Genomic DNA, 14,679 nt, shown 5'->3' on the forward strand with positions numbered 1-14,679 from the left:
AATTAAAATTTTTTTCTCTTTTAGATATATAAAATTTCAACTTTCACATCTTTTAAAAATATGCATATACAGATTTTCACACACACAGACATATGAGTTTTAAGGACAGATTTGAAACTCAGGTTCACAGATGTAAGTGTGTAGTACATATGCCCTTTTTGTACAGCTCTCTAATGCTTACATCTCTCAGTAACCCTCTTTTCTACTGAAAGAGAGGAAGAATCCTCTTCCATATTGTGACATTCCCCTTGACTGAGTTGATAAGTATTCTGCAATGCCAGTGATAGTGCCAGGGACCTACTTAGTGAACAAGATTAGGTTTTTTGAGTCAGGTGTTATGTACTGAAGAAATAGCTTATGCTGCATGAGTGCATTGTACCTTTTGTAACATTATTGTGAAGACTTTTTTGTTACATTTATTGTGTGACTTGAACAGGGTTGGGGTAGAGGCTTGACTTTAGGTGAGTGTGCAGGATGGGGTCTGTTCCCAGTAAGCAATAAAACAAAAAAGTTAAAGCAGCACCCATTTATATCTGAGAAAATCATCACAACTGTGAAGATGCCATTCATCTAAACAGTTCACAGTTTTTGGAAAAGATGTACTTTCACCTCACTTGGAAGATGCAAAATATCACACATTTTCAGGCTGTAACCAAATTCTCTCTGAAGACAATGAAAGGAATATATTTTGTCTGTATGTGTATGTACCTACTGACTTTGTGTACATACAAAGATATCACAAACATGCGTATATATTTATCTGACTTTATATTTGTTTGAAATCCAGCCATAAAATTTCTGTCAGACTCAGGTAAGGATTTGTTGTAATTCTTTCTGAATTGTATCTGCTTTACTATTTGATCAATGAGTTTGGGAATGTTTTAATTTTTCCAGTTGTATTCTAAAACCAGATTTTGATATACAGTTTCTGCTAGTATCAGCATAGAGATGACAATTTTTCAATAACCACATATTTGTCATGCAGTTTTATGATTTTTTGTGAGTTTCCATGCAGTGATAACTACTTCATTGCATGCACACAGGCTGCTCCTGAGGATGGCAGCAAATTTATCTGTACTTAAGCAAGAGTTAAGCTGCAAATAGTAGTTAGCATCTGACAACATTTAACAAAGGTTCAAAGCTTCAAGTATTACGATAAAAGTAGTTTTTCAGAAGGACTTAGCACCAAATTTGTGCCCAGTATATTGAATTCTCCAGAAAGTGAAGCCCTTATTTTAATGATTGATAAGAATGGAACTTCTTCAGTGTCTTATTTTAAGTGGTGAGCTGTTCTGAACATCAGAATACTAAAACCCTCTGAATGAATGGACTGTGCATGTGGATTAGTCCTACCAGTTATGCAATGAGATCAGTAAGGGCAGAGAGGTTTTCTTCCATGCTTCCAGGAGGATGCCCTTACCTGTGTGCTGTAGAAAGCTGGTTACCATGTTTCTGATCTGTGTCTTTTAATCTACTGTATAGTGATGCAAATGTAAAGGTTGAGAGTGACTGTATCTTAGCCATGCTTACAAATTAGTCGTAAGGAGTGTCAAGGTAAAAGGAAGCCATGTTCTTTAACCTTGCTGCTTTGAACAGGGTGAGAACCTTTCAAAATAAAATCTCAAATCAGATGAAGGTAAAAGTCATTTAAGTAGCAAGCCTTTGTACTGTACTGTGATGTTACTGGGGTTTTATGCTTCATTTGGTACTGTAGTAACACCTTAGTGGCTCAGGTGCTTCCAGTAACACTGACAGCGTGGGTCTGATATGTAAAACTACTCAGTCTACAGAAGGTTACCAGCTCTGGCAGTGATACAAGATTATCTGATCAACCGTTTTGAAATAGCACAAAGCAGCTTACAAACACAAATATAGTAAATACTGGTTGGATCACTATCCTTTAACTAAGTAGAACAGTTAACAAGAATGCTCACAAGAAATAATATTTTTTTATTCATTAAATGTGAAGCTCTATAAGAATCTGAGCTCTATGAAGAAGGTACAGATATATCAAATATTCTCACTGAATTGCTGAGAGATATTTTTGTTCAAGGCAAGAGTTTCATAATAGGTATGAATCAAATTAAAGATGGCTCATGAAGGAGAAAAAGTCTGATTTGACTTGAAAAATGGAAGGACACCTACCAATGTTGTTTAAAAAGTGGTTGCCTTCTCCCTTCTCCTTTAATTCATGTCAAAGAAAGTAACTTCATTCTGGGATCAACAGCATGGCTAGGCTTGTACAGAGAAAAACTATATTGCATTTTAGATTGTTGGTAATTATTATGTGCTCTGTATAAAGCAGAAACTCTGCTAGGCAGAAGCTGTAGTCTAAGTAAAATATGAGTCCACAGGTGGACATGACAACACATGGAAGAAAGTACCAGGTTATTTATTACCTGGTAAATACCATATTAAACCATTACAAAAAATAGTTAAAACTAACCCATGTATGTCAAGGGTTTAAATATATGTGTGGTTTAAGGACAATTTGGAATGAGAATTTACTGTTCTGATTTGGTAAACCACAACGTGAGCTCCTTTGAAAGCAAACCATCCTTCTGAAAAAAAAAAAAAAAAAAAGAAGATTGTGTAAAAGGTGGCAGTAGGCAACCCACAGTGGCACTGGTGGTGCAGAAACATGAGTCAACTTACTACACTAAAAGAGACTATGGTTAGAGTTGTAACAGGTTGGGCAAGTCCACAAACAAGACAAGACAAGGTTCTGTCTCTCTTCTTGTCCAGAGTAGGCATTGCCTCTGTTCCAGACAGCTATTTATACTTCATATAAGATTGCTCCTTCTCAAGAGAGTCATTATCCCTTTCACTTACTGAAGTGGATTGTCTCAGATGGGATTGTGATGACAGTAACCCTATTCTCAGTAAACAAAATCTCTTGAATTATATAATAAGATCAGGAGGAGCGCTATGCCTCAGAATGAAAGACCGCACTATTGGGACGGTGTTATTATGCAGCTTTGCCAACTTTCACTCTGTATAGGAATCCTCAATGCATGCATTTGTGTTTCAGGATCCTACATTTTTTAGAACTTGTCTATGCAATCTGGGGGGTTGTTTATTTGTTTCTTACTGAAAAGAACTGAATGGGTGGCAAAAAGATGCGCAACCTATCATACAAAAAGGTGGATGAGCACAAACCAAGAGTACTGTTTTTGATTCTTAGCCTGCATTTTTTGATTTAAAAGAATATGGGATAAATAGACTCTCTTCATTATTACTGTGAATATTTACAATATTACCTTTTTTTTAGGCTGTAAGAAGACAAAAGACCCTTGAACAGAGTATTCAATCTGCCCAGGAGACTGACAAAACCCTTCGCTTAATCCAGGAGTCTCTTTCTGCTATCGACAAACAGCTGACAGCCTACATTGCAGACAGAGTTGATGCAGCACAGGTCCCTCAGGAAGCACAGGTAAGTTACATACAGGTTGAACTGATGTGTTTACTGGTTTTCTCAAACAACCAAAGAGTGTTTGGTTGCCCCTCAGCCTCATAATGGGGATTTGCAACATGATCAGCATGAAAGTGCAAGTAAATTTTAGGTAGGATTACTTTCAGAAGTTCACGCTAATCTTCTAGTGAAGTCAAATTTTACTTCTGATTTATATTATATACCTGTCCAAAAGATGTAAAGAACTATAAATGCCATGGAAGTCAACACAGCAATTTTAAAACAACAAAGATAAACATTGTGACTCTTTAAAATCCGGTTCTCATCACAGAAAGAAGAAATTCATCACCTTCACTACTCTTAGATGGCTCTTTTACAAAGTTGATTGCCTGGCCTAGGGATTGTTACTAAATTATTGAAACATAGACAACACTGTTAATTATTTAATGATGCACATAAATGTACTTATATTTCAATTTTTACTGCTCATGTAAGTTTAACAAAAACAGCTTTTCCTGTTCTTTAGAAACAGTTTCTTCAACCTTTGAAATAAAAATGTACACATAATTCTCATTTTTACTCTTTAATTCTTTCTTCTATAACATCTGCTTTACTGCAGCATTAAGATGGTAAGAATACAAATTAAATAAAACCAAACATTGCTGGTATAAAGTTATTAATAATTTACAATATTATGTACAGCAACTTTTCTGTAAATTCCACCTATATTTAGGAAGTAATATTACAAAAGTAAACAAACGAAGACGTCTACAGGGAAATTGAAAATGAATGCTTTATAATTATTTTGGAAGAGGCATTTAATTGTGTTTTTTTTTTTCTGGCATGCCTGTGGAATTTTAAATAATTCTAAAAAATGTCTTGTATGGAGTAGCTTAGACAATGTTAAATATATTCAGAACTGTATATATATAGCCCTGAAAATCGTGTCTTCTCTTCTTTAAAAATAACGGTTTTCATGACTTTTGAATTAAAATGTAGATAGATGTACCTTTCAGTCACTTTGTGTGTGTTTATATGTACATGCAGATATTTTTGTGTGTGTGAATTCAAAAAAATATTTAGAAAGCAGGATCAGATTTGCAGTCATCTTATTAAAAAATGGATTCTAATTTATTTGCTTCTAATTTATGTCGGCATAAGAGTAGGATCAGGATGGTGCTTCATTTATCCCATGAACACATCTGGTTTACGTGCGTCCTCAGGTACAGTGCTGGCAATGATTACAGACTCTGTAAAAGGAAGTAATTCAGAACCTTAACTGAAGATGCACAAAACTCATCAAACCTTAATTAGCACACTTTAATAGGAAAATATGAGCCCAGTATTTTTGAAGAACTTGGTTTTGTTCTTGAGATTGTTCTTGAGATTTTATTGTCTGATTGTACTATATCCACTGGGAGAAAAACAGCATAGAGACTTCTGAGATTTTCCCTTTTATGTTTTTATTTTAAGATGCCGGTGGGATCTAACGAAAAATAAAACAAACAAACAAACAAACAAACAGATTGAATGCAAATATTGAAGTTCTCTGAAGTTCAGTCATGAAGTTCTTTAAAATTCTTAGAGCTAAAGAGAATAAACAATCAATTTTATGTGGGTAAATATACTGAGTCAATCCTTTAGTGAATGGCCATGCCAATCAGTGGCAGAATAGGCACATACTAAATAGCCATATCTTCAGTGGAGCTTCTACTGGCACAGCTCTTTGACAGAGCAGAAAATAGTTCATTCATATACAATAACAACAGAGTCTGCACAGCTGGAATGGGAATCTTTCTGTCGGTGGTGTTTGTTTCTGGGCATGGGTCAGTTTTATCCATGCTGAGGGATTTAGCAAACCATTCAGCAGTATGTATTGCATTTCTAAAACAACATATGGGAGAATTTATAATCATAAAGCTGTTGAGGGTTTGGGAGCTCTGCGTGTTTGCTTCAAAAAATCAAATCTGTTTAGAGCATTGATAGGAGGAATAATCTTTGGTTCACGTGATTGGAAATGAACCTGAGAAAACAAAATTATATTTAGCTCATCTGTTTAAGTGAAATGATCAGTTTAGTTTATTCATGAAGTTGACAGAAAAAAAAAAAGGGACGTTAAGTATGTGTTGTTGAACTCCTCTTTTGCATCATTTCGTGAATGTAAATTCTGTGTGCTTCTTACTCCACCATGTGGCACTGAGAATTTAATGCTAGAGAGACTGCCAGCCAACTCATTTTAAGTACAACTAAAGAAGCTGTATTCAAACAGAACAATCTGCCAGCAACCACACAGATAAATCAGTTCGGGTTCCTCAAGGTGTAGTGATGAAAAAAGCTGGAACAAGGTAAAGTCTAAAACAATACTCCAGTAGGAAAGATTATTTGCTTGTATGTTTGATCTCATGTTCTCAACTGAAGTCTCTTTAATTTCTCTAAATTTACCATGAAAATACAGGGAAAAAAGTAATCATCACAGGAATTTTTCAGTTGCTGACTTTTTTTCTAATACCCTTTAAATGACAGGAAGAAAATAGATCTGTACTCAATATATTACATTTATATGACAAAATATTGTTCAGATAATTTTTTGTAGATTTGTTATTAAATAACTTCTGATGAGCGAGAGAATCTCTACTTTGTACTTGTGTTTAGTCTGAGAGATTACATGGGGTGTTTTATATTAGGAAGCAGAAAATACGCTTACTTCACTTCTCAACCGCATGTGGCAAGTCATTTGTTCATTTTGCCTTTAGACTTATGTAGAATAGAATGTGGAGAATAAATGAACAATATTGTGTTTCTGATAATACTAAAAGTAATATACTTTGCCTTTTCAATAAACTCCTTGAATAATTTCCACTTTGTAATGATAAGCACTACACACCTGACTACTTTCTAGGTGAAGATGATTATTAATCTGTTATTAAAATATCATTGTGCTATGTTGAAGACCAAAGTTAATGTGATGTTACAGCAGCAGAGTTGTTCTATTGTGCAATGTGTTACTTGACAAGAATAATGTCGTGCTTCATTTGCTTCAGGCTAATATTTTGGGACAAAGAATTCACAATTGTCTACTTAGTAAAATGTCTAATGTTAAAGTTATTTACATTTACTATTCATCTGATGGAAATTGTGAGAATTTTTTTGTACAGACATGTACATCAGTGGTCAAAAAGGGAATCACTGGGAAGCATTATTCAGAAGTGTAAGCTTACATTTTATGATGTATTATGCAGATTTTTGTACTATACCTGTTCTCACACGTTACACATATCCATAGCATCTGAACACTGCATTAACTGTGTTTAATCTGCATTTGTCATGTCCAGCTTACTCAGTCTTTCTCTATCAGCCATGTTTTTGTTCTCTGAAGATTTGCCTCTCTCATTTGGACTCTTCAGTTAATGCTTCTTGAAGAGTAGTGTCCAAAACTAAGTATGCTGTTCTTGTTGAGACTGACTTGTATGTTGTTCCCACTTTTTTTTTGCAAAGGTGTGACATCATTGGCACATATTGGTTTAGTTCTTTTAAGATGGGTACTTCAACTTCCTTTTTCTAATCTTCTGGTACTTCGTTTACCCTTTCAGAATTTGCAAAGGTAACCACTAACAGTTCTAAAATTGTTTCAGATAGGTTTTTTATGTTTGATAGAATCATAATCTTTCCATTTATGAAGTTTAACTTACCAGAATGCTCTCTATATGTTTTATTTTCTCCATACATTAGGCTGAGAACTGACTCCTTAGGTGTTGATAGCAATCAGGAAAATAAGCAAAACTTAGGTTAAACTGAGCAGCATTCTTGAGAGTTGTTAGGCTAGCTAAGCAATATTTAGAGAAATACGAATCAAAAAACCTTATACACCTAAGAGAACTGGCAAGCTATTCTCTGCACTTCAGGAGAGCCAAAACTGTAATTTTTGTCTAAGAGTTGTTGCTCATTCCGAGTTCAAGCAACATCAGGGTTCTCTGTCCCATCTTGGAATGTGTCACATTTTTCTCCTTCTCGATTTATCCAGCTTTTGAGAACTTATCAATTGCTGATCTTGGTGGTGTAGACAATATTGACTGGAAAATAGTTCCTCCCTGTGTTATGAATTTCTGGCAACTAATACGGTACAATACAATGAAGTCCAGCAACATGAAATTAAGATGTCATGGAGGATAATGTGCACTGTAACATATATCTCCCATTCTTGAAGTAGCAGAACCAACATGGTCTTCTTCCTTCTTCAGTACAAACATAAGATATGAGAAGTTTCTCCAAGTTCTGTGGTGAAAAATGGTATCTATGACCTGCCATGAGAAAGCAGTTTCACCAGTATATTTTCCAGAATGTCTTTCAAACGTTTTTCTAACTAGCTGTTACAACATTAGCTGGAACTGTCAGCTGTTTTTGTAGTGTATTCCTTTCAGTGTCAGTGATACTAAAATCTGTGTTTCCATATTAGGTATACACTCCATCTAATCTTGTCTTTTCAGCCATTATTCCACAATATTAGTTCCATGTATATTACGGGGTTGCATTTTTATTCACTGGTTATAAATAAACCACTTCCTTTCAATTAAATACACAAGGCTGGGTTTCTTTGTTTGATTTATTTTTTTACCCCCCAAAAAATACTCTCCATTGTTATGATTTTGCTGGATATTGCTGACTGGCGCTTTTTTTTTTTTTTCCTTTTTTCTTTATTTTTTTTTCTTTTTTTCTTGTAAATATAATGACTGATTTTCTAATTATGGTAGTAAGCATTGATTGGAAGTGGCATATAATCAAGCCTTCTAGTTAAATTTTCTGTTGCAAATAATGTTACAGAGTTTTTTTATATGCCCCGTTACCTTTTCTCTAAATGCTGATCTCAAAGCAAGAGATTGCAGTTATGTTTGTGACAATTGCTTTTGGCTTTCATTTCTCGGATTCAAGGTAGGAAAGGTTTTTTCAAGAAATGGCTGCACTGCCAATTCTCTCTTTTTTGCTGTCAACATAGCAAGACCCTCTGCATTTCACTGTTCATCTTTTTTCTAAAAATTGACTAGTGATTAAGAGAGATAATGCATTGCGTGCCCCTGGGACTGACTTTTTTTTTGTTCTAGAAGTGGTCCTCATGAGAATAGGCACAATCAGTGTCTTTGGTCTTGTAAATATAATTAGGTTTTATACATTAGTTTATATATATGTATATAAATAAAAATCTGCAAATTAATAAATTTTCTGAAAAAATTCCAGTGATGGAAGATGACAATCCATAATCTGTAGGACAAAATGTAGGTACAGTAGTGTTTATTAGTTACATACATTATATCATTATGTTCTAGAAATGAAATGAAGACAATCTTTACTCTTTATTAAAAGACAAAATATACAGGAACCATTAAGAAAGGCAGAGGTGGGAATAATAGAAATGGAGGAAGAAAATGAATGTTTTCTTGTGGATGTTTAGAAGTCATCAATATAATAATTAATGAATCAAAATGGACAAAAGAGTTAAAATGGTCATATTGAAATTGAATGAAAAGGGACATCATAGGCAGGTGTTATAAATTATCTTATATCTATTCAGGAATGGTTTCATTTTTCTGCCTGTGCACATCAGTGGCAAATAAAATAAAATAAAATAAAATAAAATAAAATAAAATAAAATAAAATAAAATAAAATAAAATAAAATACAAAAAAACTTGCTGTAATCCTTACTGACTTTTGTTTTCAGCTTTGCCATAGTGTGTTTGTTCTCTCTCATTCTGCGTTTTGATGTCTGCGTAGGTGATGCGTCATCTCTGTCCTGCAGAGGAATTTTCAAAAGTAAAATAGGATAAACTCCATGCAATGTCCCCTAATACCTAATTGCTTAAATACTAGTCTTATCTGTACTGTACTGTTCTGTTCAGATAAGAACTGCTCAGTTATGCACTTTCCAGGGTGACTCTGAGGTTGAACAAAGTAAATCAGAAAATACAAGCAAAAATTGCTTAATTGATGAGATACAGAAGCAGACAGTTGAAATACTGGGTATGATATAGTATGTTTTTCTGACATTCAGGCTTGCTTCTTCCTTGCATATACAGTTGTGACTTCCAAGACATCAAGAAATTATTTGGCTTCAGGAGCTAACTAGTGCTCAGTCACTACCAGAAATTTTGTCTGTATACTGCACAAACACGGAAAATAATCCTGCTACAATTCTAGTACATTTCAAGGGGCAAATTTTAAACTTGGACAAGGAGAAAATAAATACTCCAAAATAAACTATCAAATAAACCTTCTCTCCTTGATTGTGTTGTCCTTTTTATTTATTGTCTTTGTTTTCTCAAACTAAAATATCATATTTAGATTATTTTTTTACTTATTCCAAATACTGCTGACCATTCAGTAAAGAGCCTTGGCAATGAGAACTCAAAATGTGAAAAATAGAAAAAATACAGTTATGATAATTTTAAATGAAAACTTTCATCCAAATTGGCAGTTTTCTGTCACTCATTTCACTTTTACAAATACTTTGCTTCAGAAAAATATTTTTATTCTCTAAATAGTACTGGATCATTCAGACTTATCCACATGTTGCAATTAAGTTTAATAGTGACTTAACAGTTTTCTGTATTAAGTTTTTTTTCTTAAGCTTTAATACATTTTGCAACATAACTTATGAAAAACTACTTTCTGTGTGATGTAATATAGAAGACTTTATAATGTTATACAAGTCATTATAACCAGGTAATACCCCCATAAAGTAGACAGCATAAAGTGTGTGCAGGTTTGTACTTAATAACCTGTGAAAATTAGATTTAAAATACCTATATATTCATTTTTAATTATGATCAAACTTTAAAGGATCACATTGTAATTTAAAAACCCCTTTTGTTAATTTGCATAATTCTTTGTTGTCTTTTGAGCTACAGTTTTCAGATTTTACAAGTTACTGTTGTGTAAGATGAATGCGTGTGCATATATTGTAACATAGCTAGTCTTTAGAGTATCTGAGAAATGCTTGTATACCACAGAAAAATAAAAAAGGTGAATCAAAAATCCTTTTTCATGGTGGAGTAATGATCTCAAATACCTTCCCTGGTGGAAATATACCTTGTCTTTATTTCATAGGGTAATTGTTCTCAGTAGCATTTGTCTAGTAATTTTGCTAATAACAGGTTCTCATTTTCTATCCATTTGAACATAAAAATATGTGAATCACTCTATATTACGTTGTATCAGTATACTTTACAGGAATATTTTTACATTACATTGCACTAAGCAACACTGCTTAAGTTAATTCTTTCTTGTAATGTTGAACCAATGGTGAACCAATAAGGCTGGTATTTGTCTTGTGATGATATGATTGCACACTGGTTTTGGAGAAAGAGATAACCAGAAAAGTATGTTACAAAATGGATTAAATTAGTGTATTAATGAACTACGTGTATTGTACAACGTGTTTCAAAAAGCTGGACCCAGTTTGAAATCACTCTTTCTCTGCAATGATGAACTGCCCCACTAATGAAACTCTTACGATTTCAAAGGGCAGGCAGGGCATAGAGTTTCCAATGATACCACTAGATGCCTCTCCCAGTGCACAAGGAGCCCCTCACCTCAGACAGTTTTTGTGTAATTGTAACATGTTGCCATCATGGAATATGCTGCTTTGAATCTGGGTCCGTTTTTTTTAAACACTCTGTATATCGTTTTAGATATAACTGTGAGATGAAGATATTGTTACACATGTAGGATACTTTGATCAGTTTCCTCTCAACTTGCCTAATGATACTGTGAAAATAAGGAACAAGAGTACTGAAGCAAGTCACTTTCCAGTTTGAATTTTTTTTTCTATCATTAATTTTTAATTTTCTTCCCAACGAAAACAGTTGTTTTCCTTCAGAAGAAATAAATCTGTATTTTTTTGCCTACAGTTTAATCACAGTTTCCTTAGGAAGATGACATAATTACCGTGACAATGTCACATTTATATATGTTTGAGTAGGAGAAGGTTTTGTTATGATCAAGATAAACTAAACTGAGTAATTTACAGGGTGTTGAACAAGTATTTATTTTAATAATTTCATCTAATCATCCAGTATATAGTGTAGTACTTCTGTTTGATATCTTTCAAATTCAACTGTTCAGAATAATATTAAAAATATAAACATTTTCTTTAAACCCTGCTGATTACTGTCTTTGTTTTTCAATAGAAAATACAATCTGAATTAACAAGCCATGAGATTAGTTTGGAAGAAATGAAGAAACGAAACCGGGGTAAAGATGCTGCTAAAAGAGTACTTTCCCAAATTGATGTGGCACAGGTATACAAATTTTATTTCCTCTCTTTTTCCTTCACTCACACAAACAAACAGCATGAGTAGCATTATCACATTTAAATGATTTTTGAAGTCTTGTAAATTGCTGGAATCCTCAACTTCATTTTGCAGTTAGTCACACAGTGTAGCTGAATGCTATATGAAGTTGTCCTTCCTTTTGTTCATTTTGGTTTCCTTGTACAAGAGACTAACTTGATGTCACCTTCTTTGTGAATTCTAAGAAACAGTTGACAATAATTTCCTGGTCGACTTTTTGCATACTACAAATTTTTACTCCTCCTCAATTGTCTCGTTTCCAGACTGACTAGTATGTTAAATCATACTGAGACCTTAGCTTTTATTATCCTTTCATTCTTCTTTATACATTTCCTATTTTTACAAATAGTTTATTGAGATGAGATGATCAAAATAGCACACATTATTCAGGCACAATATAGCTTTGTAGAATGACTTTTATACTCTGACAGGTATTTTCTTTTTTGTTCTTGATGTTCTAAATTATTTCGAATTCCCACTTTGCTTGTTTGGCTGCTTTTAAGGATTGAGCTTATTTTTTTAAAAACTATTTGAGATGAATACAAGTATACAATGTGACTGTTTTAGTTCTCTATTACAGCTCAGTTGAGAGTGCTAATAGATAACTTACATCTCACTTGTATAACAAGCTTAGTATTTCTTTTGTGATGTGCATTACTTAATTTTGGGGTGAATTAAATATAATTTGCTTTTTTTTTCCTACAGATGCTCAGTGTTGTGCAATCGCTCAGTGACGTTTCACAGATGGCTTTAATTTTCTCTGCCATTAATACAGTCATTCTCTCTCTTTTTTATATTATTTTTAATGTATTGACCAACACCAGTTGTAATAGATACTGATATGCCATTGCAAGCTTCCCACAGGACTTGATTTTCATCAAGTTGAAATGTCACAAGAGGAAGAAAACCTGATTAAGTATGAACTTAGTGTATGCAAACACACTGAAGAAAAACAAGACCACTTATTTCTACCCTTTCTTTCCTATTTTTATTCAATTATTCACTTATTTATCTAGGGAAAGACTTCCTTTCTTACCCTGTTGGATCTCAATTTCAGTAAGAGTGTTTAATGAGGACGTTTTTTGGTAGGAGCTGCTGGAAATCTACAGAGTTTTCTATGCTAACCAAAAATTGTCTTCTGCTCATGATTCCTGCCTCTTTCACAGAAATCTGATAGATATGGGAAGCATTTTTACTAATGCCTGCATACAGGCTAATCCTATTCCTTATTACAGTTTTTCTCAACTTTTTGTAGTACAGACAACAGTGTACTGTATAAAGAAGACTGAAGTAAAAAAAAAAAAAAAAAAATCACACGTGTGTTTGCAGATACTGAGTTCCTTTTAATTATTTATCAGTTTCTTAGTGACATTCTTTCATTTGTTTGTTTCTTGTTTTTTTTCTTTTTTCAAGCAGTAGAAAAACTTATTCTGCTAGTAGTTTGCTCTGTACTTCTACAGATAAATTAGTTCTTATTCAAGTGGATAATTAAAATGCCCTTTCTTTGCTTTGTTCTTAATTATTTCCCCTCCCTCTGAGGTTAGGATCATGTGAGTAAGCAATATAATTAATGCACAACGATAACAAATTGTGAAAATTGCAAAATTAGAAGCCATTTTCTGCCTTCAAATTACTTTATTTTTTTACTCTACGTTATGCTTTTTAAATTGAAATGGAAATCAATTTTATACTATAAATCTCAGGGTTCGTGCTAGATCTACTTACGTCCCAGCCATTTTATTTGGGTTTCTTTGAGAGACTAAAAGATTTACTCCTCATACCAAGAAGTAGTAACACAGTAGAGTTGATGAACAAGCACTCTAGAATGTTGATGTGATGTGTTCTGCTCAAACCATTCAACCTCTGTTCTCAACCCACCCCACAACAGTTTGCATAAAGATATAAAAACTTTCCCTTTCTTCAATTGAGTGTGTGGGCTCTTGTCATTGGCTCTGCTGCATCCAGTGCCCTGGATAATACAAGATTTTTTTCTCTTCCTGTGAAGACCAAGATTCTCTGCTGCTCATATTTATCCCAAAAGTTTTAAATTCCTTGAAGAAGAAACTGCTGGTTGATAATGGATTCTAAGTATTCTGATATAGGTCTAAGACTTGCCTTCAGTGCTGATTTGATTTCACATTTACTACTCAACCATGCTTACTTTTCAGAAAAAACTGCAGGATGTCTCCATGAAGTTTCGCTTGTTTCAGAAGCCAGCCAACTTTGAAGAGCGCCTACAAGAATGTAAAAGAATTTTAGATGAAGTGAAATTGCAGGTGCCCAAGTTGGAGAAGAAGAGTGTTGAGCAGGAAGTAGTACAGTCACGGTTGGATCATTGCATGGTGAATATTTAAACATGCTCTCTTTATATTTGTTTCCTGCCTGATCTGCCTCTCAAATTTAAAGTACTTTTAATGACAACGTCAATATTTCTTTGGGAGATATTAGAAAAAATTCTGAGATTTAAGAGCAAAGTTACACAGTGAAAATTATAGGAACCTTTTTAGATAAAGATTATTTTTTGTCAAGGAGAGGAAGATAGGGAGAAAAGGTTGATCCTACTTGTCCGATTTCTTGTTTGCAAATGAGGCTAGAAGGACTTAATACACTTAAAATTATATTCAGTTTCAAACTTTCCCAGGATATAATTACATGGTGAAATATTTCTAACAGTCTTACAGAAGCTTTTTCCTTTATGTATGTTGTTTTCTTCTATCAGGTCAAAGACTTCTCGGAAGTGTGGGATGCTAATTAAATGAGTGAATATTTTGGAAAATACGGAATTATGTGGAGAAAGCTAAAAATTACAGAGTGTTTTCCTTAATTCAGGATGAGAAACGAGGTATCAGTTACTTATGAGACTGAAAAAAACCAAAACCAAACTACCACCACTACCAAAATTCTCATTTCAGTGAACTTTCAAACAA

The 14,679-nt window shown here is 33.7% G+C and overlaps 1 protein-coding gene across 12 annotated transcripts in view; it reads left to right on the forward strand.

Annotated features, from left to right (window-relative positions):
• The window catches only part of DMD (dystrophin), a 1,243,922-nt gene that overhangs the window by 557,868 nt on the left and 671,375 nt on the right, over positions 1 to 14,679 (forward strand). For all 12 annotated transcript variants that reach the window (XM_065859822.2, XM_071812115.1, XM_071812091.1 and 9 more), the window contains 3 exons: positions 3,272 to 3,433; positions 11,591 to 11,701; positions 13,921 to 14,094. In XM_065859822.2, the coding sequence (XP_065715894.1) occupies positions 3,272 to 3,433; positions 11,591 to 11,701; positions 13,921 to 14,094 (447 nt within the window). The remainder of the gene's footprint in view (positions 1 to 3,271; positions 3,434 to 11,590; positions 11,702 to 13,920; positions 14,095 to 14,679) is intronic.

This window comes from Patagioenas fasciata, chromosome 1 (assembly GCF_037038585.1).
Source record: "Patagioenas fasciata isolate bPatFas1 chromosome 1, bPatFas1.hap1, whole genome shotgun sequence".
In the NCBI taxonomy this organism is placed as follows: domain Eukaryota; kingdom Metazoa; phylum Chordata; class Aves; order Columbiformes; family Columbidae; genus Patagioenas; species Patagioenas fasciata.